Genomic DNA, 24,639 nt, shown 5'->3' on the forward strand with positions numbered 1-24,639 from the left:
CTGCTTCCCTAATGGTGAGAGTCTTAATATTTTTATATCTATAAATTTAATAGCACCTATATAAATTTTTTTCCACCATTCAAGGTACAAAACTGGTTAATATGCTTTAAAACTTTTCCATTCATTACTGGAATGGAAGTGCACGTACTTAATTAGAAAATTTAGTATGTATGGATTAGGCAATAAAATTGAATGAAAATCCTGGGTTAATACTTTGATGAGTATCTTTCTATGTTTTCTGTGCAATATACTCATGTGTACTCAAGTGGAATCAGCTGGTAAAATTTGTTGATTCAAAAACACCTAAGTCAAAGTAATCATGATTGATATTTGGTAGTTTGGTTGGCTAAGATGTACTGCTTGATATGAGCTTTCTTAGGATTTTTTAACATTAGTGGGATTCAAATATTTAAAAAGTCCAATTTTTACTTTAATGCTGTTAAATTTGCCTGAGTTGTAACAGTAATGTCTTTGTAGCGTTTATATTTAAAATATCCTTTCTAAAAATGATAGTTTCACAGAACTTGCCAATATATGGGTGGATTTTTATCTGTTTTTTGTGCCTGCTTGTTTTAATTAAACCTCTTAAATTCAACTCAAGACTACTCCTTATGGTCTTAATAGCCATTATTTACAAAGAAAGCATTGCTGTTTTTGAAGATATCTCTAGTAATTATATATACAAGGAAAAAAAACAAACATTTAGCAGTGTTTTTCTCCTTGTGGTGGATTTAGGTATGTTTATTGTTTACTTAGGGTGGAAGGAGAAGAGGGCGTCAGCAATCCAATGGACATGAACTTGGGCAAACTTTGGAAGATGGTGAGGGATAGGGAGGCCTGGTGTGCTGCAGTCCATGGGGTTGCAAAGAGTCGGACATGACTGGGTGGCTGAACAACAACAACATTGTTTACTTATGTTTATCTATCATTATTCTCCAATTTTCACATAAAGAGGATAATCAAGAAAAGAAATTATTTTAAAAGAAATAACAGCAGATTGATCCATTTTCTACCTGACATAGAACTACACAAGAACCATGGATTCCAGAAATAACAAGCTTATTTTGTTTTACTCAATGGCACATCTTTAAGGTCAAACTCCCAGAGTTTGTTCCCTCCCTTACAAAACAGCATGAGTGGGAATTTGGTTTTCCTTTTTGGGTAAAGTTTCTACAAAGCTCGCTGATAAAGCTATTTAGTTTTACTTTCTGCAAAACAATTATTTCTGGAGCTAAACTGAGATGAATCTGATAATGGGTCTCAATTCTTCAACTTTAAAGCATTTAGAAACTAGGGTCATAAAGATATGGAGTCCTGAAATACTCTCCCAAGTACAGTCCCATCAAGCTAAGACAGCCCTTGGAAAAGCACTCGCTGAAACTTGCAGTTTGCACATGCATCTTCTCCAGTTTGGCCATTTTGACCTTCTGTTCAAGCCACAGAAACCTGGAGAAGGGAAAGGGAGATTTTTTGGCTAATTTTCACATAAGTCTTGAAAAATAACTTTCTTTCAGGGAAGTGTCTCTTGGAATTAAAAAAAAAAAAAACTTGAGTGATAAGTTTTTTAGAAAGTAATCTGGGTGAGACATGTAAAACTGGCCAATTTAAAGTCATTCTAGGCACTTCCCTGGTGGTCCAAAGGTTCAATTCCTGGTGTGGGATCCAAGATCCCACATTCCACAGAGCACCTGAGCCTGCTTGCCGCCAACTAGAGAATCCGTGCACCACCATGAAAGATCCCAGGTACCATGGCTAAGACCCCTGGCTACTTGTCTAAATAAGTTGATAAAAATAAAGTCATTCCAAAGCACACTAGCTTCTAGCTCTGTCTGAAAAGCCAGCACCAATGCATTCCATTGGGGGAAAAGAAAAAAAACCAGATGCCTCTAAAATAATCTATCAGTGGAAAGCCTTGATGTAGAGGTAACTGACCTCAGTGCAATTCAGACTCTAAGTATTGAGTATGCTTGTGTGTGTGCTCAGTCATGTCCAACTCTGTGTGACCCTATGGACTGTAGGCCAACTACTGTCCATGGAATTTTCCAGGCAAGAATGCCGGAGTGGTTTGCCATTTCTTACTCCAGGGCATCCTTCCAACCCAGGGCTTGAACCCACATCTCTCGAGTCTCCTGCATTGGCAGGTGGATTCTTTACCACTCTGCCGCCTGGGAAGCTCGTGTGCTTGATGTATAAACAGGTGAGAGTTCCTCTAACAGCTCCCCTCCCCCCTCCCACCATTCGCTTTCCCCCTGATATCCCACAGGATCAGCCTTGATGGAAATCACACCATAACTCGAATGTTCTCTCTGTGTTTTCGATTCCAGCTGTGAAAGTTCAGGATGAGCTGGAAAATGTAAGCCTCCTTTAAAGCGCATGAGAAATCTATTGGCACAGAATAAAAGCTGTACTGTTTATTAGGGTTTTGCAAGTAGCCGTTGTACTTAGTTCTCTCAGCATTGCTTTCTTTTTTTTTTTTTTAATGAGGACAATTCTTCACGCAATTGCCAAACTAAGGCAAAAGAAAACTTTCTCAATCTTTATGGTGCTTTCATCAGATAACCAATATAAAATATCTTACAGAATACTCTGTCTCCTCAGACTTTAGAGTTTGTTCTTGGGAAGTTAGAGATAAACAAGGATGGCCTTAATAAATCTAGCAAACATTGTAAATACACAGTTTCTGGTTCTTTTTCCTCTTGGGGCAATAGGCCAGATATCACTAACAATTCAAATATTCTGGCCTTTCTCAAAAATGTCATTGCATCAAGAGCATCATGGCTGAGCAAATCATGGGAGAAAATTAGGATGCTTTCTACTGGTGTTCCCATAATTAAAAATCAACTGCCTTCTGGGGAAACCTGTATAACACACCTTTGATTGGGTGTTGAATTTGGACTAAAAAAAAAAAAAGTCTCTCAAAGAGGGAAATGTTTGCCTCCTAAACAGTGAAATTCCAGGAAGGGCATTTCAACCTGACTGTGGCCGTCATTAGCCAAGAAACGTGGAAGAGCTGTGTTTGGGGCAGGGACTGTTTAGAGAGGTTTTCTCTGTCTGTTTATTGAGGGTTTGGGGGTGTTTGCTTTCCCTGCACTGTCATTGTGTGTGTGCTCAATCGCCCAGTTGTACCCCGTGGACTGTAGACCTTCAGATTCCTCTGTCCATAGGATTCTCTGAGCAGGAATACTAGAGTGGGTTGCAATTTCCTCCTCCAGGAGATCTTCCTGGCCCAGGGATTGAACCCGAGTCTCCTGCCTTGGCAGGGGGATTCTTTACCACTGAGCCACCTGGGAAACCTATACTGTCATTACATCCTTATCTTAGTTTGCCAGCGTTGCCAGAACAAAGTACTTCAGACTACTGCAGACTGGATGGCTTAAACAAATAAAGGTGTGTTGTCACAATTCTGGAGATTCGTAGTCTAAGATCAAGGTGTCGGCAGGGCTGGCTTCTTCTGAAGCCTCTGTCCTTGACCTGTGGATGGCCGTCTTCTCTCTGTGTCATCACATGATCTTCCCTTGTGAGTCTCTGCATCCTCATCTCCTCTTCTTACAAGGACACCTGTCAGACTGGTTTAGGGTCCACACTGATGACCTCAGTTTTAACTCAAGTACCTCTTTAAAGATCCTGCCTCCTAATACAGTCACATTCTGAGGTTCCAGGGATTAGGACTTCAACATTTGAGTTTGGGAAGGACACAATACAGTGCATAACAACCCTGGTTCAGGGTCTTCCTCAAATCTCTAAGTCCTTTCCTTCATAATGGCCAGGAAGGGAAAGTAGGAAGGTAGGAAGGTATTCATGAATTTTCTACAAGACCTGGCTTGCTTTTGAAGCAAGCTTTTTTTTTCACCTTCTTCAATATGGAAGAATTTTAAAAGTCTACTGACTTTGAAGACATCATGTTAAGTGAAGGCATCATGTTAAGTGAAATAAGTCTGAGAAAGAAATCCTGTGTGATCTCACTTACATGTGGAATCTAAACAAACAAACAAAAACCCACCAGACTCACAGAAAAAAAAAAAAAAAAAAGAGTAGATTTCTGTTACCAGAAGTAGGGGCTATAAAGAGGGGGAGTCAGAGGAAGAGAGTCATAAGGTATAAACCTCCAGTTACAAATAAATACCAGGATGAATCACAGCATGATGACTGTAGTTAACACTGCTGTGTGATCTGTAGGGAAGTTGTTAAGAGAACAGATCCTTGGAGTTCTCATCACAGGGATAAACGTTTTTTTCCTTTTCTTTTTGTTGTATCTATATCAGATGGTGGATATTGATTAACTAAACCTATTGTGGTAATAACTTCACAGTATATGTAAATAAACCACTACACTGGTTTGATTTGCATGTATTTACACCTTAAACCTATACAGTGATGTAGGTCAATTATTTCTCAATAAAACAGAAAACATAAAAAGCCCACTGAGAACTTTAAGAACACTTTGCTTTCTTTCCGTGTATTTCTGTTTCTCCCAAAGGAAAACATTCCTCTGTTCACCTGCAGATCTCAGTTAGGAAGTGTTTTGCTTGCGTTTGTATATCAGTGTTAGGAAAGACCTGGTCAGTGAATCTTGTCAATCAGAGACTTTTAAACTGGCAGAAACTTTGGAGATCACTTACTGGGTTGGCCAAAAAGTCCCTTTGGGTTTTTCCCATAACATCTTACAGGCTTTTGGACCAACCCAACATAAATATTGTAAGCCATCACCTTCTTACAAAGAACCTCAGTGAAAGAGTTCTACTTTTTTGCATGGGTTATCGTAATTATGGTAAAAACCAAGGACTCTCCCTCATGTCTTTTCATTGCAAGGACTCTCCCTCCTTCATGTCACAGGAATAGGAAGATATCCGTTTACTAACCTCTACCTATGCCAATTTTAGGTGTGTGTTATTCTGATCATTCCATTAGATGATATATCTATGTGTTCCATTAGAAAATATAACTTGATCTGCACTCAATTTCACTGTGTTGCATTCAGAAGTCTTCAGAACAGGGGCCATACTGTACTGCTGGATTTTTTTCAATGCCTATGGAAGCAGCACTAATAATGTAAGAAATCCATGCAATTTTCATACTTCAGAGAGTGAAAATACAGTATGACCATAAGGGAAAAAAAAAACCCGCTCTATTCTGAAGAAGTGAAGTCGCTCAGTCGTGTCTGACTCTTTGCGACCCCATGGACTGTAGCCTACCAGGCTCCTCCATCCATGGGATTTTCCAGGCAAGAGTACTGGAGTGGGTTGCCCCTGACAAGTGCTGAGTCCTCCTGCTTAGGTCAGTGTGAATGGAGGCACTGCGTTTCTGTCTGTCCTCAGTAACAGTGCTCTGTTTGCTTACAGAACGACGTGGCTGCACTTCTGAAACCAATATCGGAAAAGATTCAGGAGATCCAGACTTTCAGAGAGAGGAACCGGGGGAGTACGATGTTTAATCATCTCTCAGCCGTCAGCGAAAGCATTCCTGCCCTTGGGTGGATAGCCGTGGTGAGTCCAGCTGGAACGTTGCCCCTGCGCCTCGTCGCATTTTTGGAGCGTTTGGGGGAGCTCGTGGCCACCTCCAGCCTCCTTCATCCTAAATGAAAGGAAGGTTCCTTCCAGGCTGAACACAGCATCTCTTTCTTACCCCCACTTGAAGTCCAGGGCTTTGTGTTCTGAGATGCAGGAAGCGTTTCACCAATCCTTACAGAGCCAAATTTGCCTCCGGTTTTCCACTTGACATCTCCATTGCTTCTCTTCCTCTTTAAGGCATTTTCTTTCTTATCCTATATTTTTTTTCTTTCTATGCTTGGGTGATGGCCCTCTTCTCTCAGTCCCCCAAACCCGGTCCTTATGTCAAGGAGATGAACGACGCGGCCACCTTTTACACTAACAGGGTCTTAAAGGACTACAAACACAGGTACGTACCTTCTTTTACTGACCAAATCTTCAATTGATTGTTTGTTAAACATTTGTCCCCAGACTTCATGCAGTTCATTACTGATTCCTTTCAAAGGCTAATTGACTATAAACATTAAGGAAAAATCCCATCTGTGTAGGTAAAGCAAAGTAGAAAGTGAAATCAATGATCCAGATAATATGTGTGTTTTAGAAAGTCTTGCCTCAGTTCTCTGGTAATGAATAAACTCTCCCAACAGGAATGCATGTCACTCTGTTACCTATCACCACGTAAGGAGAGGTCTGTGATGATTTGTGATGGACCAGCCCTAAATGGACAAAACTTGAGTGAGTGTTAGTCACTCAGTAGTGTCTGATTCTTTACAACCTCATGGACTGTAGCCTGCCAGGCTCCTCTGTGCATGAGACTCTCGGAGCAAGAATACTGGAGTGGGTTGCCATTTCCTCCTCCAGGGGATCCTCCCAACCAAGGGATTGAACCCTGGTCTCCTGCATTGCAGGTGGATTCTTTTACCATCTGAGCCACCAGGGAAGCCCATTGATCAAAATAGAGTTGGTGAATGAGCAGAGAGAAGATAGGGAGTTTCAGGAAAGGAACTAGAAGTGAGGAACAGAAATGAAATGAAACAATAAACTAGGTCAGTGAGAGGGAGACCAGAGCTTGCATTCAGACGAAATGAGTTGGGTGGACAGAGATATCAGTAAGAACAGCCGCCATTCAGAGAACTGTTGAAAGTTTACAGATAAGGCTGAATCAGCAGGTTTTGCCTGGAGAGTGAACTTTAAGGACATGCAGTCTCCAGCACAAATAACAGGTCCTAGAGAGCCTCAGACTGGGGCTAGAACTGGAAATGGGACTGAACGAGGACAAATATAAAGAAATATCAACTGGGGTTTCCCTGGTGGTCCAGTGGCTAAAGTTCTGTGCTCCAGTGTCGGAGGCCCAGGCTCAATCCCTGGTCAGGGAACTAGACCCCACATGCCACAGTTGAGACCTGGCATGGCCAAAAGAAGTAAGTATAATTTAAAAAAAAAAGAAATACGTACCAATACATTTGTTACTACAAAAGAAAAAAAAAAAAACAGTCACACTCAGCAATCCCACTCCTAGATGTATTTCCAAAAGAAATGAAAGCATAGGTCCACACAAAGGCATGTACCTGATTTCGTAGCAGCATCATTTATGGTTGGCAAAATGTGGAAACAATCCAGACGTCCATCAGCTGATGAATAGATAAGTAAAATGTATATCCGTACAAGGTTATATTATTCAGCCATTTAAAAAATTAAGTAGTAAAAGTAATAAAAGTAAAAAAGCAAAATGACTGTCTGGGGAGGCCTTACAAATAGCTGTGAAAAGAAGAAAAGTGAAAAGCAAAGGAGAAAAGGAAAGATATAAGCATCTGAATGCAGAGTTCCAAAGAATAGCAAGAAGAGATAAGAAAGCCTTCCTCAGCAATCAATGCAAAGAAATACAGGAAAAGAACACAATGGGAAAGACTAGAGATCTCTTCAAGAAAATTAAAGATACCAAGGGAACATTTCATGCAAAGATGGGCTCGATAAAGGACAGAAATGGTCTGGACCTAACAGAAGCAGAAGATATTAAGAAGAGGTGGCAAGAATACACGGAAGAACTGTACACAAAAGATCTTCACGACCCAGATAATCACGATGGTGTGATCGCTCTTCTAGAGCCAGACATCCTGGAATGTGAAGTCAAGTGGGCCTTAGAAAGCATCACTATGAATAAAGCTAGTGGAGGTGATGGAATTCCAGTTGAGCTATTTCAAATCCTGAAAGATGATGCTGTGAAAGTCCTGCACTCAATATGCCAGCAAATTTGGAAAACTCAACAGCGGCCACAGGACTGGAAAAGGTCAGTTTTCATTCCAATCCCAAAGAAAGGCAATGCCAAAGAATGCTCAAACTACCACACAAGTGCACTCATCTCACATGCTAGTAAAGTAATGCTCAACATTCTCCAAGCCAGGCTTCAACAATACGTGAACCGTGAACTTCCAGATGTTCAAGCTGGTTTTAGAAAAGGCAGAGGAACCAGAGATCAAATTGCCAACATCTGCTGGATCATGGAAAAAGAGAGTTCCAAAAAAACATCTATTTCTGCTTTATTGACTGTGCCAAAGCCCTTAACTGTGTGGATCACAATAAGCTGTGGAAAATTCTTTTTTTTTTTAATTTTTATTTTTACTTTATTTTGCTTTACAATACTGTATTGGTTTTGCCATACATTGACATGGATCAGCCACGGGTGTACATGAGTTCCCAATCCTGAACCCCCCTCCCACCTCCCTCCCCATGTCATAAACTGTGGAAAATTCTTTAAGAGATGGGAATACCAGACCACCTCATCTGCCTCTTGAGAAACCTAAATGCAGGTCACGAAGCAACAGTTAGAACTGGACATGGAACAACAGACTGGTTCCAAATAGGAAAAGGAGTACGTCAAGGCTGTATATTGTCACCCTGCTTATTTAACTTCTATGCAGAGTACATCATGGGAAACGCTGGGCTGGAAGAAGCACAAGCTGGAATCAAGATTGCCGGGAGAAATATCAATCACCTCAGATATGCAGATGACACCACCCTTATGGCAGAAAGTGAAGAGGAACTAAAAAGCCTCTTGATGAAAGTGAAATAGTACAGTGAAAAAGTTGGCTTAAAGCTCAACATTCAGAAAACGAAGATCATGGCATCCGGTCCCATCACTCCATGGGAAATAGATGGGGAAACAGTGTCAGACTTTATTTTTCTGGGCTCCAAAATCACTGCAGATGGTGACTGCAGCCATGAAATTAAAAGATGCTTACTCCTTGAAAGGAAAGTTATGACCATCTAGATGGCATATTCAAAAGCAGAGACATTACTTTGCCAACAAAGGTCCATCTAGTCAAGGCTGTGGTTTTTCCAGTAGTCATGTATGGATGTGAGAGTTGGACTGTGAAGAAAGCTGAGTGCCGAAGGATTGATGCTTTTGAACTGTGGTGTTGGAGAAGACTGTTGAGAGTCCCTTGGACTGCAAGGAGATCCAACCAGTCCATTCTGAAGGAGATCAGTCCTAGATGTTCTTTGGAAGATATGATGCTGAAGGTGAAACTCCAGTACTTTGGCCACCTCATGCGAAGAGTTGACTCGTTGGAAAAGACTCTGATGCTGGGAGGGATTGGGGGCAGGAGAAGGGGATGACAGAGGATGAGATGGCTGGATGGCATCACGGACTCGACGGACGTGAGTCTAAGTGAACTCTGGGAGTTAGTGATGAACAGGGAGGCCTGGCGTGCTGCGATTCATGGGGTCGCAAAGAGTCGGACACGACTGAGTGACTGAACTGAACTGAACTGAACTGATGGATGAGCCTTGAAAACATTATGTTGAATGAAAGAAGTCAGACACAAAAGACCACATATTGTATTCCATTTATATAAAATTCCAGAATTGGCAAATCCATAAAAACAGAAAGTAGATTAGCAGTTGTCTAGGGCTGGGGAAATTGGGTAGAAATGTGGAGTAACTGCTGAGCATCGGGTTTCTTTGGGGGGTGATGAAAATGTTTTAAAACTGACTGTGGTAATGATTGCACAGTTCAAACTGAGCTATTGAATTGTATGCCTTGAATGGATGAATTGCCTAGGATATGAGTTATATCCCAGGAAAGCTATTATACTAAACAGAATAAGACAAAAAGCAACCACAGTACTCTCCTCCTCTCATAGAGTTTAGTTATCCTGTGTTAGCTCTTCTAGGAAGAGCAGCTCTAGAGACTTCTGACTTCCACACACCTTTTTCCCTCCTGAGATCTCTTCCACCCTAAGGAAGCTTCCCTTAAGCTCTGATACTCAGTAACAGACTCCCTGCGGAGAGGGAACTGTGGTTGAGTGCCCAGTGATAGAACTGCAAATGTTGCCACTTTGTGTGAGAGATTATAGAACTGTGCAGTATGAATGAGAACAGGCATCAGAAATGCAAGACAATCTGCCCACATAAAAATAGCAGTTCAGGAAAGAACAAGTTGAAGTTGCAAAAGTATGTCAGCATTAACATAAAAGACCTCTTTACCTAGTCCCTTCTTGGGGTGTACAGACACACACCTGTACCTGCCTATTCAGGACACCTTAGCCACCTCCTGAGCCTCTGCCTTTTTGCACATCACCCTTGGAAGCCATTTTTGTTTGTATCTCAGTTCCTCAGCTCCTGTCCTCCCAGTCCCTACTTGAGTGTGTCTTGGGGGCCATGGTGTGAGTGATTCTCTCCAGGTGTCGTACAGCGAGGAGAGTTAAGAGTTTGCACTTTTTTGTGCACACACAAAGAAAGTCTAGTATTTTTTCCTCTTGATCAGCTATTAGGTAGAAAAACTACTTCTGACAGCATCAAGGACAATCCATTTAAACTTAATGGACCACCCGAAGACTGTGTAGTGTGCTGCGGAAGTGCATTCAGTCCTAAGTCACCGTGGAGCTTCCAGGAGTGCCAACCTGAACAAAGCAGAATGCTCCACAACCGCTTACTCACACCCATTTATGTGCACACCGAAGACGGCAGTGCCTGCACTTTGGGTGGGCTCCGTGAGGGCTGCGGGGTGTTGCGGACTCCTTGATGAGGTATCACCAGTGTGGCAGGCTGACTGCTGCCTGCCTGACAGACAAGCCGTGGGTGGAGGAGTAGAAAGGCAGGCTTCCTTGTGGTGTACACAGAAGGGCTGTGGGCAGTGGACTCTGCATCTGTGCAGCCTTTTCAGCTGACTTGACTGGCTGCTCAGCTCTTTTGTCAATAAATGAACAAGTTAATTATTTTGGCTTTCTAGAGGTAAGACTTTTCTGAGTCATAGTCACTAAAAGTCACTCATCCCTCCCATACCTTCTTCCAGGGGAAGTGGAACTCGGGCTGAGTTGTCAGCTCTGGAAGTATAGTTAAGTCCTCTTCAATTTGTTGTCTCTTAGACACTGGCTTCCCTGGTGGCACAGATGGTAAAGAATACACCTACAATGTGGAAGACCTGGGTTCGGTTCCTGATTTGGGAAGATCCCCTGGAAAAGGGAAAGGCTACCCACTCCAGTATTCTTGCCTGGAGAATCCCCATAGACAGAGGAGTCTTGTGGGCTACAGTCCATGGGGTCGCAAAGAATTGGACGCAACTAAGCACAGAGTCTGCCTTTGGGTTAAAAGGGACCATGTTGTTATTCCTTACTACACGTTTAGCTAGAACTTTCTTCAAGTTAAAATGGTACTATAATAGCTAAAAGAAAAATAGTTTGCCTGTGCAGGTTTGGACTTCATGTGTTAAGCTTTTTAATAGAAGTATATTGAATGTGCAATCTGCTTTTTCTAGAATGCCTACAGGCTGTATTGTGCTTATATATGTACATATGCACATGTATGAATTAAATGACCATATAATAGATAAATATGTGGATTTGGGGTTTTGACTGTAAAATTGAGAGGAAGTGACAATGAAATATTTCATAGATTTGATTAATGTAGTCAGTAAATCTAAAAATGTGGAACAAAATCACTCATGTTTTTCCTTTTTGAGGGGCAGATAGTTATGAGTTCAGTTCCCCATTTTCCTTCTCTTAAATGGCATGACTTAACACGCTGGAGTTCTAAACATGCTCATGGTACTTAGAACTTTTCAAGGAAAGCAAAATATATCCAGAGACAAGTCATTATTGACAAAAGCGAAGTAATAGAGATTTCCTTCTGATATTGTCTTCAGATTAATGACCCAGGTTTGTGATTAAATTTTTGGTAACAGATTTCATCATTTTCTCATTTTCCACTACTTTATTCAAAGCAGAAAAAAATGTGTGGTTGGAAATTACCCAAAGGAAATGCAACTATTTTTGCCTGTTTATATCATAAGTTTAACGTTTCTAACAGTTCTCTCAATCCTATATGTTAATCTAGTTTTAAAAGGTAAGTATTTTATCACTTCTCGGTTGAGTAAAATAGGAATAAAAATACTGGCCGTGCCCTGCCTTGCTTTCATTGTCATTATGAGTATCAACTTAAGGTAATCTAAGTGATTGTCCCTTTACAACTATTGAGTGTTACCTATTTGTAGGAAATCATTTTTCTTACTATAGCAACTTTCCTTATCAGTCCAGAATTCTCCAATTTGGTTACCCTTTCAATCGAATAATTCCACAAATTATTAGAAAACAAGCCAAAGGACCTTTTTTCTTTTGAGAGATTCTCCTGCCTGAAAGCACATTGTTTTTCATTTTGCATCAGAAGCAGTACAGAAAGAAATGATCTCCCCTCTGTGCTCATCTCCCTGTGAGAGATGACACGAGAATGAACTGACTGGGTTCAGTGGATGCTCTCTCTGCGGGCCTCTCTGCTCCACACCAGACCTCAGGGCACCCGGCTCCTCTCAGGGCAGACCTGGACCATACCCTTTCGAGGTTCTTTTCAGACTCAGTTCACAGCTACTGGACTAGAAAGACCATTGTTCCAGAGTCATTTGGTGCTTTAGTTATTAGATTGCCATGTGCCTTCCAGTGTTGTTAAATTTTTATTTTAGATCCTAATTCCCCTCTCTTCCACTCTCTTTTATGACAAAGTGATCTACGCCATGTGGATTGGGTGAAGTCATATCTGAACATTTGGAGCGAGCTTCAAGCGTACATCAAGGAACACCACACCACAGGCCTTACTTGGAGCAAAACAGTAAGTACCCAGCCCTGTTTCCTCCGGGTAACAAAAGGTTATGCGGATACTCATTTTCAGTAGCCTGGTAATTTAAGGTAAATTCTATACCTTAAGGAAAACATAAGATAAAATATACATGTAGAAGCTGCTTATAAAAAATGCCGTTGGCATAGGAAAGTCTGGAAACTGCCTGCATGACAGACAAAAAGAAAATGGTTGAGTTGTCAGTGGTAAGAACATAGTGGAATGCTTTGCAGCCATCAAAATAACAGATATGGTGATTACAGGTGATGAGATGTACCAGTCAATGTTAAGTAATAGAGTGCAAAAGTTAATGAGCTCTAAGATGACATGTTTATTAAGAAACTGTGTAAGTAAAATTGAAGGAAACAAGATTTTAAAATAGATAGAATTATGAATATAATGTTTTAATGTTTTAAATTTCCTTTTGGCATTTTGAAGTTTACTAAGTAGTATTTTTCAATACTTAGGCAATCCTAGTGATTTGAATGGTATCCTAGTCCTAGGATAAAACCCCATCCTGAGTCTGTTCCGGCTTGAATTCCCACGGAAGATTCTGATTTGATATTTGCCCTTTTCACCTTGTCTCTCTCGCCTTCCGCTCTCACTGATCCAGCGCTACCAAACTACCTGCAGAGTTCTGAACACGTGCAGTGCTTAGACTGAACCAAATCACACTGCTGTTTTTCAGAGTTTGCGAGTCTCATATTTAACCTTGTTTGCAATGTCCTGAATATCTATTGTATAAGCATTAGTGGTTCAGTGGTAGAATTCTCACCTGCCATGGGGGAGGCCTGGTTCGATTCCCAGCCAATGCAAAAGCGCACAAGTTTTAGATCTTGCCAGGTGGCACCAGTGGTAAAGAACCTGCCTGCTGATGCAGGAGACATAAGAGACATGGGTTCAATCCCTGGATTGGGAAGGTCCCTGGAGGAGGGCGCAGCAACCCACTCCAGTGAATTTGCCTGGAGAATCCCATAGACAGGGGAGCCCTGCTGGACATAGGGTCACGAAGGGTCGAACACGACTGTATCAACTTAGCATGAACATATATCATGCTCTGTGACCCAAGTTCCTTGGGGAACTCTTTTCTCTAAGACTGAGTTCCAACATCACCTCTTTAAGGAACTTCACTGATCTCCATTGGCACCCTATCTGGGTTGGTGATCTTCCGCTATGCTTCCTTCACATCTTGAATATACCTCAGGCATAGCCTGTAGCATATAGAATTATAAAAATTTATGTTTTTAGATCTCGCCCCCTGGATTGGAAACATCTGTGTCTCCAGGTCCTCACATAGTGCCTGGGATGGAGTAGGTACTCAGTAAATAGTTTGAACTCAATTGTAACTTAGGAGACTCTGAAGACCTTCCCTGCTCTTTAAAATCTCTGCACTTGTTATGAAAAGGCTTCCTGTGGAAACTTCCTTCCATTTGAAATGAATGTTAGGGGCGTCCGTGGTGGTCCAGTGGGTAAGACGCTGCACTCCTAATGAAAGGGGCCCCGGTTCAATCCCTGGTCAGGGAATTAGATCCCACATGCTACAACTAAGACCTGGTGCAAATTAAAAATAATAAATATATATTTTTTAATTTTTATTTTTACTTTATTTTACTTTACAATACTGTATTGGTTTTGCCATACATTGACATGAATCAGCCACGGGTGTACATGAGTTCCCAATCCTGAACCCCCCTCCCACCTCCCACCCCATATCATCTCATTGGATCATCCCTGTGCACCAGCCCCAAGCATCCTGTATCCTGTATCGAACATAGACTGGTGATTCGTTTCTTACATGATAGTATACATGTTTCAGTGCCATTCTCCCAAATCATCCCACCCTCTTCCTCTCCCTCAGAGTCCAAAAGTCCGTTCTATACATCTGTGTCTCTTTTGCTGTCTCGCATACAGGGTTATTATTACCATCTTTCTAAATTCCATATATATGTGTTAGTATACTATATTGGTGTTTTTCTTTCTGGCTTACTTCACTCTGTATAATCGGCTCCAGTTTCATCCATCTCATTAGAACTGATTCAAATGTATTCTTGTTAATGGCTGAGTATATATATAATGTTTTTTATTTTTGAAAAAGAAATAAAAAGACAGCTTTCAGTTGTCACAGTGGATGGTCTAACCAGAATAAATGCTGAGAAGATGAAGTGGCACATTTGTGAATTCAGTTTGGAGGTAGAATGCTCACTCTCCCCACAGTCATAACCAGCAACTAACCCTCGTGCTGGATGTTGATGTCAGTAGCACAGGATTAATACCAAGACAGAGTCTGTGATTTTTCAAGGGAGTGTGGAACTCCTGTATTTGTTCCCCAACCCTTGACCTCTAGTGACTGATGCTTCTTTTTATATTCTACTTGGCCTGTTTTCTCCATAAGAAATGCAAGATATTGCATACTAGTTATTTTTCTTCTGCCCACGATATTATGATTTCTGTGAAGAGAGTTCAAAAAGCATTGAAGGGTTTTAATATGGATGAGTATATGTGGTAGGTAGGTCTTTGTGTAGATTAATTAGAATTATTTTTCATTATTTCCAATGAAATGCTATTTGGCTGTAGATCAGTTTGTCATGAAAGGGAATTGTCACATGTTTGCCATGGAGATAGACATCGTGAGAGAACAGAAAACTAAATATCAAGATTCCTTGGATGTCTTATTATTTCATAGTTAGATAAATGGAAAAGGAATGAGAATCCATTTGTGGAAAATAATTGTGCCAACAAATGCTGGCCTATTAATTCGCTAATAGAGCTCATGGAAAATGAATGGAAAATTACTTTTTAAATGGTTTGAATACCTCTAATGCAATATAAAAAACTGAGTAATTGTGCTTTGAATATAAAAGAGAAGGATTGACTATTACAGAAAAATAAATGTGGTTGTTTTCCTTTGTTCCAGAGTAAATACCTATATTTTCATTATGTTCTTTAGAAATATATACTTTGTAACAATGAGCCTTAAACTTGGAAAGGCAACCCATAGTAAGAAATACCTTTTAGATACACACACACATCCCCCTCCTTACAATACTACAAAGTTTCACAGAATATTTTGTCTTACCACTTGGAATGCATTCAGATATTTTCTTTTGTGTTTTACTTTCTTTTTTTAAATAAAATCTTGGCTGAGACCCACAAATTGACATCATGATCAATTTGAAGAACATGTTAATAAAACAGAATGTTATATTTATATAAGCATAAGTATTTATTTTGTTGTTGCTCAGTCTCTCAGTCATGTCCAGCTCTTTGCAAACCCATGGACTGCAGAATGCCAGGCTTCCCTGTCCCTGTGTCTTGGAGTTTGCTCAGATTCATGTCCATTGACTCAGTGATGCAATCCAACCAGCTTCTCATCCTGCCTTTAGTCTTTCCCAGCATCAGGGCTTTTCCAATAAGTTGGCTGTTTGTATCTGGTGGCCAGAGTATTGGAGTTTCAGCTTCAACATCAGTCCTTCCAATGAACACCCAGGACTGATCTCCTTTAGGATGGACTGGTTGGATCTCCTTGCAGTCCAAGGGGCTCTCAAGAGTCTTCTCCAACACCACAGCTCAAAAGCATCAATTCTGTGGTGCTCAATCTTCTTTACAGTCCAACTCTCACATCTAAATGTTTATTTGTTTATATAAAATATAATCCTTAGAGCATACATTAGGAGACATGGATTGCCATAATAATAGTGACAGCTGTTATTTATTGAGCATAAGTTATGATATGGGCAAATTCTATTTAAAATGGTAACTGTTATAAAGCAGAGCAGCTGCTTCACTTCTTTCATGGAAACATTGTATGATAAAGTTTTGACCAGATACTAAAAGTGAGGAAAAAATATATAAGAGAATGTTGGCTCAGCAGTCACATCATATGTGCAAAATCTTTCAACAAGTATTAAGATATTGTATAGAAATATATTTCCTATTATTTTTGCCCTCATGGGCACAATAAAGGACAGAAATGGTAGGGACCTAACAGAAGCAAAAGAAATTAAGAAGAGGTGGCAAGAATACACGGAAGAATTATACACCAAAGATCCTGACGACCCAGATAATCACGATGGTATGATCACTCACCTAGAGCCAGACATCCTGGAATGTGAAGTCAAGTGGGCCTTAGAAAGCATCACTATGAACAAAGCTAGTGGAGGTAATAGAATACCAGTTGAGCTATTTCAAATCCTGAAAGATGATGCTGTGAAAGTGCTGCACTCAATATGCCAGCAAATTTGGAAAACTCAGCAGTGGCCACAGGACTGGAAAAGGTCAGTTTTCATTCCAATCCCAAAGAAAGGCAATGTCAAAGAATGCTCAAACTACCACACAATTGCACTCATCTCCCACGCTATTAAAGTAATGCTCAAAATTTTCCAAGCCAGACTTCAGCAATATGTGAACCATGAACTTCCAGATGTTCAAGCTGGTTTTAGAAAAGGCAGAGGAACCAGAGATCAAATTGCCAACATCCGCTGGATCATTGAAAAAGCAAGAGAGTTCCAGAAAAACATCTATTTCTGCTTTCTTGACTATGCCAAAGCCTTTGACTGTGTGGATCACAATAAACTGTGGAAAATTCTTTAAGAGATGGGAATACCAGACCACCTGACCTGCCTCTTAAGAAACCTATATGCAGGTCAGGAAGCAACAGTTAGAACTGGACATGGAACAACAAACTGGTTCCAGATAGGAAAAGGAGTATGTCAAGGCTGTATATTATCCCACTGCTTATTTAACTTCTATGCAGAGTACATCATGAGAAACACTGGGCTGGAGGAAACACAAGCTGGAATCAAGATTGCCGGGAGAAATATCAATAACCTCGGATATGCAGATGACACCACCCTCATGGCAGAAAGTGAAGAGGAACTAAAAAGCCTCTTGATGAAAGTGAAAGAGGAGAGTGAAAAAGTTGGCTTAAAGCTCAACATTCAGAAAACAAAGATCATGGCATCCAGTCCCAGCACTTCATGGCAAATAGATGGGGAAACAGTGGAAACAGTGTCAGACTTTATTTTTGGGGGCTCCAAAATCACTGCGGATGGTGATTGCAGCCATGAAATTAAAAGACGCTTACTCCTTGGAAGGAAAGTTATGACCAACCTAGATAGCATATTCAAAATCAGAGACATTACTTTGCCAACAAAGGTCCGTCTAGTCAAGGCTGTGGTTTTTCCAGTGGTCATGTATGGATGTGAGGGTTGGCCTATAAAGAAAGCTGAGTACAGAAGAATTGATGCTTTTGAACTGTGGTGTTGGAGAAGACTCTTGAGAGTCCCTTGGACTGCAAGGAGATCCAACCAGTCCATCCTAAAGGAGATAAGTCCTGGGTGTTCTTTGGAAGGACTGATGTTAAAGCTGAAACTCCAGTACTTTGGCCACATGATGTGAAGAGCTGACTCATTTGAAAAGACCCTGATGCTGGGAAAGATTGAGGGCAGGAGGAGAAGGGGACGAGAGGATGAGATGGTTGGATGGCATCACCAACTGGATGGACATGGGTTTGGGTGAACTCCAGGAGTTGGTGATGGACAGGGAGACCTGGTGTGCTGCGGTTCATGGGGTGGCAAAGAGTCAGACACGACTGAGTGACTGAACTGAACTGAAAAGTTGAGGTTAAAAAAACTATTACAAACTATATTATAAGAATTATAGTTTTTAATTTTAAATCTAAATTATTAAAAACCACATAAAAGATTCTAAAACATAATCCCTAGCATAGATCAAACTAATTTCTTCTCACTTACTATGGCCTGGTGACTTACCAGAAAAGTAAATCATAAACAATTATAGCCAGTATCACAACATTCGTTTTATTTTTATTGTTTGTCTTTTTCAGTTATCTGTTTCAAATGTAGCAGTGTGTATGTGTCAATACCAAACTCCCAGCCTACCTCTTTCCCCCCCCTTCCTCCCTGGTCACCAGCCATGAGTTCATTCTCTGAGTATCACAGCATTCTTGCAAAGAAGAAGGAAAAGGCTATTAGAATTATCTGATACAATAGTCTTTGGGAGGAAAAAATGAATAAAAAAAATTTCATTTATTTGCCCACTGATCGCAACTCTGCAAAAAGTATGTATTTCTAAAACGATAAGGATCAAAGAGATTACAGAAAGGTGAGGTGTTGGCCTTCATTGACACTACAATATTCAGAAATTTTAAGGAATCCATTCCATCTCAATGGGCAAAGTTGAAAGGCTTATGGTTATGAACATCTCAAGTATTTTGAGGAACCGCCCGTTTCTTCTGTTTTCAGATTGACCCTTGAGATTTGAGCTCTGTGGGGTTTGAGTGACCAACAACATGCTGCTCTGGGCTGAGTTTCCAAGCGTGCATTACTCTGAGAAATCTTTCCCTTGAGTTAACAGTTGGAACTGAACGTACTGCTCCCACCATCCAGCCTTTGCGTTCAGACTGCAGCTGTGCCAGGCAACTGTTGCTCCTTTCAGTTGTCCCACGAAATATAAATCTTTGAGGCCAGCGATCTTTCGGGACGGTGATTGGAGAGTAGGCCCATGTGTGTGTGCATGAGTGTGTTGGCGTCAGGATGGGTGTGTTTGAGGGGAAGACACAGCTGTTTAGTCATGTATCTGGAATTTCTTGTTACGTTTACTGTGGTAAATGGAATCTTCTCGTTCTGTAAGCGTTTCTTCACATGACCGTGGACTGGAAAGACTCTACACCAGAAACGACCTGTGGTTTTCAGTTAGTTTAATTATTGGGAACTCTTTCTCCATATTCATTTAGTCTCCTCAGCACTGGGTTTCAAACACACTTTGTTGAATAAATTGATCTTTTGGCAGGAACCCCAAAGAGACACTGTTATATATTATCCCTTGCAGTTGGTCAGATTTGTAATATTGGTTGGCAGTTCCTGCAAACCAGATAACTTAAGCTAAAAGAAGGGAGACCTAATCTTTACACTTATAATGACCGAAATAACTGATTCTTTCCATGAATTGTCCAGATCAGCATTCCAACTTTTATTCTGTTCTCTGTAGATCTAGCCAGGAAAAGGTCATGAAAGGAATTCTGTGAATAGGATACAGCATGGTTGTTTTCTTAACTTTCTGGTGTGAAATTTGTTGACATATTTTTGTCCTCTTATGTGTCTTTCCAAATTAGTTTTGAGAACAGCCAGGGTATAATTATTTATAGAATAGAATAAAACTACACATGGATGAATGTGTATGGTGTTGTGGTGATTTAATTCTTTCTGTTAATAATGTGGATTTTTAAAACCTATCCTCAGGGACTTCGACTGGCAGTCCAGTGGTTAAGACTTCACCTTCCATTGCAGGGGCTGTGGGTTCAATCACTAAGTCAGGGAGCTATGCTCTCACATGCCTCATGGCCAAAAAAACAAAACATATAACAGTAGCAATATTGTAGCAAATTCAATGAAGACTTTAGAAATGGTCCACATTGGAAAAAATCTAAATAAAAAAGAAAGAAATAGTAAAGTCTATCCAGTACACCAGGTGTCAACCATCCTAACCTCCCCTCCAGTGAATGAAATCACTGGCAGTGGGCACAGTTAGACAAGGTGGGGTTTGATTTTTCAGGATACTAAATAATCACTTCTTTTCCTCCAGGTAGATATTTCTTTTCAGCCTGTTTCTCAATGTAAAGGCCAGATGTCCATTAACAGAGCAGAAGTTTAACAGTTAGCTGGTGATCAAATTAAAACACAGCCAGAGGGTAGCCTGACTCATAAATAATGCAGAGTCTGTAGCACATCATTAAATATGTATGTCTCGTAAATCTTCAAGTCTTCTGGCCTCTCTGGTTTCTTCTTGATTTTCACAAGCAAAAATTGTCCTCAATCTTTTATATCAAAATTTTCATCTAGAACTCGTACCAAATCTGTGCCTTAGGTTTAATAATCAAAGTAAATAGGTGATACCTCAGCCAGTGTGTTGTTTGTCTGGACCACAAGCTCATTGATTGCCTCTACGGGTCTATGGAGAGAGGCTCTCTCTGGTCTCCCTGACCACCAGTGCGGTAATTTCTCCTGGGTTTTTAGCCCCTCTGGGGGGGCTTTGGGTAGCCAGTTCCTTTCATTCTCCTGTGGAAGAGATCTAGACTGCTGAAAAAGAGTTAGGTGTGTTCTTGACTGAAAATTAGAGATGCCAAGGGAGCATTTCATGCAAAGATGGGCACAACAAGGACAGAAGCAGTATGGGCCTAACAGAAGATATTAAGAAGAGGTGGCGAGAATACACAGAAGAACTGTACAAAAAAAAGATCTTAATGACCCAGATAACCACAATGGTGTGATCACTCACCTAGAGCCAGACATCCTGGAGCGTGAAGTGAAGTGGGCCTTAGGAAGTATCACTATGACCACAACTAGTCGAGGTGATGGAATTCCAGCTGAGCTGTTTCAAATCCTAAAAGATGAGGCTGTGAAAGTGCTACACTCAGTATGCCAGCAAATTTGGAAAACTCAGCAGTGGCCACAGGACTGGAAAAGGTCAGTTTTCACTTCAATCCCAAAGAAAGGCAATGCCAAAGAATGCTCAAACTACCGCACAATTGCCCTCTTCTCACATGCTAGTAAAGTAATGCTCAAAATTCTCCAAGCCAGGCTTCAACAGTATATGAACCGAGAACTTCCAGATGTTCAAGCTAGATTTAGAAAAGGCAGAGAAACTAGAGATCAAATTGCTAGCATGCAGTGGATCATAGAAAAAGCAAGAGAATTCCAGAAAGACATCTACTTCTGCTTCATTGACTATGCCAGAACCTTTGATTGTGTGAGTCACAACAGACTGTGGGAAATTCTTCAAGAGATAGGAATACCAGACCACCTTACCTGCCTTGTGAGAAATATGTATGCAGGTCAAGAAGTAACAGTTAGAATAGGACATGGAACAACAGACTGGTTCCAAATTGGGAAAGGAGTACATCAAGGCTATATATTGTCATCCTGCTTATTTAACTTATATGCAGAGTACATCATGAAAAATGCTGGGCTGGATAAAGCACAAGCTGGAATCAAGATTGCTGGGAGAAATATCAATAACGTCAGATATGCAGATGACACTATCCTTATGACAGAAAGCAAAGAGGAACTGAAGAGCTTCTTGATGAAAGTAAAAGAAGAGAGTGAAAAAGTTGGCTTAAAAAAACTCAACATTCAGAAAACTAAGATCATGGCACCTGGTCCCATCACTTCATGGCAAATAGAATGAAAACAGTGAGAGACTTTATTTTCTTGGGCTCCAAAATCACTGCAGATGGTGACTGCAGCCATGAAATTAAAAGACACTTGCTCCTTGAAAGAAAAACTGTGACCAGCCTAGAGAGTATATTAAAAAGCAGAGACATTACTTTGCCGACAAAGGTCCATCTAACCAAAGCTATGGTTTTTCCAGTAGTCATGTATGGATATGAGAGTTGGACCATAAAGAAAGCTGAGCACTGAAGAATTGATGATTTTGAACTGTGGTGTTGGAGAAGACTCTTGAGAGTCCCTTGGACTGCAAGTAGATCAAGCCAGTCTATCCTAAAGGAAATCAGTCCTGAATATTCATTGCAGGACTGATGCTGAAGCTGAAGCTCCAATACTTTGGCCACCTGATTCGAAGAACTGACTCACTAGAAAAGACCCAGATTCTGGGAAAGATTGAAGGCAGGAGGAGAAGGGGATGACAGAGGATGAAATGGTTGGATGGCATCACCAACTCAGTGGACATGAGTTTGAGCAAGCTCCGGGAGTCGGTGATGGATCAGAAAACCTCGTGTGCTACAGTCCATGGGGTTGCAAGGAGTCAGACACAACTGAGCAGCTGAACTGAACTGACTAACAAAGGAACTCTAAATGCACTGATAATGAAGTTAGGTTGTAAAGGGCTCTGAGTTCAGCTTGAAAGAGCACAGAAATTATGGGACTTCCCTGGGTCATGGCAACCAACTCCAGTCTTCTTGCCTGGAGAACCCATACTCCCTGCATTGGAAGGTGAAGTCTTAACCTCTAGATCGCCAAGTGTGTGTGTGTGCTAAGTCACTTCAGTCATATCCAGCTCTTTGTGACCCTATGGATTGTAGGGTCAGAGAAGCCCACCAGGCTTCTCTGTCCATGGAGATTCTCCAGGCAAGAATACTGGGGTGGGTTGCCATGCGCTCCTCCAGGGATCTCCCCAACCCAGGGATCAAACCAGAGTCTCCCACATCTCCTGCATTAGCAGGCAGATTCTTTACCACTAGCGCCACCTGGAAAGCCTGTGTTGGACATAAACCTTGTTAATTAGACTTCTTGGTGGGTAGGCAGGGCAACAGAGGGCTACATTTGATTTGCGTCTTGTGTTTTGTTTCTTTGCGGGGGTGGGGGGGTTGTTGTGGTTGTTTTTCTGTTCTGTTTTCATTGAAGTGTAGTTGACTTATAATATTATATTAGTTTCAGGTATACTGATTTGGGTCCTGAAGGATGAGTAGGAGTTCCCTAATTGACAGTAAAGGAAAGGGCACTTCTTAGCAGAGAATGCAGCACGTGGCCATAGGACATGAACTAAGTACTGTGAGAGCAAGAATAATATTCACCTGAGTTTTCACCATGTTGCATTTGAGACACAGGTGAGATGTCCATCTCGATGGGGAGGTGAAGCAGGCAGGTAAAATGCAGGTCTGAACTTCAGGGAAAGGGGAGACTTAGAGAGGATAATTAAATATTTCCAAGAGAAGACAGAAGAAAAGAGAATATGATGAAGGATAAAACCCTGTGGTACACTGTTACTCAGAGAATGGAATAAATCAATCAAAGAAACAGAGAAAGAGGAGGAGAGCTACGAGTCCAGGGTCTAAAGCTCTAAGAACAATAGGCTGGCCTATCGACTGTGACAGCTGGGGGAGGGTAAGGATGGAAAAAAGACTTTGTGTAATGATCTCTTCATTATTTATAGACCAGGTGTCTGATTTGAAGGATTATTGCTTATAGCTTCAATCTCTGCCTTTTGAAATTTGGGGATTATTCATGGATTTTATTTTTACCTTCACTGTATCTTTAGCAGAAGAAGTGTAAGTCAGAAATAAAATATCTACAATTTCATAAACAGCAGTTTAGAGTTAGCTGTACTATGAAGCTGTATGCAAGCTTTTTATATGTAGGACTATTTTTATTATCTCATAAATACCTTTGAGTTTTGTTAGTCAATCAGAATGCATAAATATTTTTAGAGTATTTAAATCTTTATCTCCCTAAATCAACCCAGTAGTGACTTTTGAAACTGCCTAATTTAATGATGAAGATTATTTTATTAACTAGGACTTTTTCATAACCAAGAATTCAAACTCTCTAAACCCTGGGGCCAGCAAGTTAATAAATGTTCTCAATTTATTGAAATCATCACCTCGGGAATATTTTAATTAAGATGTGTGCATTTCAGATTCTTTAAGATGTTAATGTTGAAGGCAGTGGTGTAATTGAGGGTGTCCTGTTGACTACTCTGTCCTCCAGCCCTTCACAGTCAGGAGGTTGTGGCTTAAAGGTGCAGGCAGAAGTGCTTCCTGGAGCAGAGCTAGGGGGTGCCTGGATAAGAGGAGACTTTGAGTGAACTTGGCTTTCAGTCCCAGCCTAGAGCAAGCTATTATACAATACCCCCACTCACTGCCCTCCCAGTTCTCATTCACCCCTGTGGTGCCACACCTCTGGGTCCGGCCTCTTAGCCTTCACTCCCAGGGGAATGCCTCTACTTCCTAATAATTGCTGCCAGGGCTGAATGGCTTTATCCACCTCCTTGTCCCTCCCCACCTCCAAGGAGAAAGACAATGGCAGATGAAGTTTTTGGCCCATCCTTCTTGGGATACTAAGTGGTAGCAATTTTTCCTTCTTTACAAGTGAATTTTATCTTTTTCAAATGAGCAAAAGCTATTGAGACCCTCTTTGGAGAGAGGTTAATTTGGGTAATACTCTTTGGTCAAAAGGAGCAGAATACAAAGGCATAAGTGATTATTTGGTGCGTGTGTGTGTTTCTGCAAATGGTCTGAAGGCAATCCTAAAATGAAGTTTTGAGTACTGGTAGTTTCATCCAACAAGTGTGG

At 40.9% G+C, this 24,639-nt stretch overlaps 1 protein-coding gene across 1 annotated transcript in view; it reads left to right on the forward strand.

The window, feature by feature from the left end:
• The window catches only part of CAP2 (cyclase associated actin cytoskeleton regulatory protein 2), a 149,927-nt gene that overhangs the window by 98,752 nt on the left and 26,536 nt on the right, over nucleotides 1-24,639 (forward strand). Inside the window, exons 5-7 of the mRNA XM_052647869.1 lie at nucleotides 5,340-5,483; nucleotides 5,810-5,895; nucleotides 12,479-12,584. Of these exons, the coding sequence (XP_052503829.1) occupies nucleotides 5,340-5,483; nucleotides 5,810-5,895; nucleotides 12,479-12,584 (336 nt within the window). The remainder of the gene's footprint in view (nucleotides 1-5,339; nucleotides 5,484-5,809; nucleotides 5,896-12,478; nucleotides 12,585-24,639) is intronic.

This window comes from Budorcas taxicolor, chromosome 11 (genome assembly GCF_023091745.1).
Source record: "Budorcas taxicolor isolate Tak-1 chromosome 11, Takin1.1, whole genome shotgun sequence".
NCBI lineage: Eukaryota > Metazoa > Chordata > Mammalia > Artiodactyla > Bovidae > Budorcas > Budorcas taxicolor.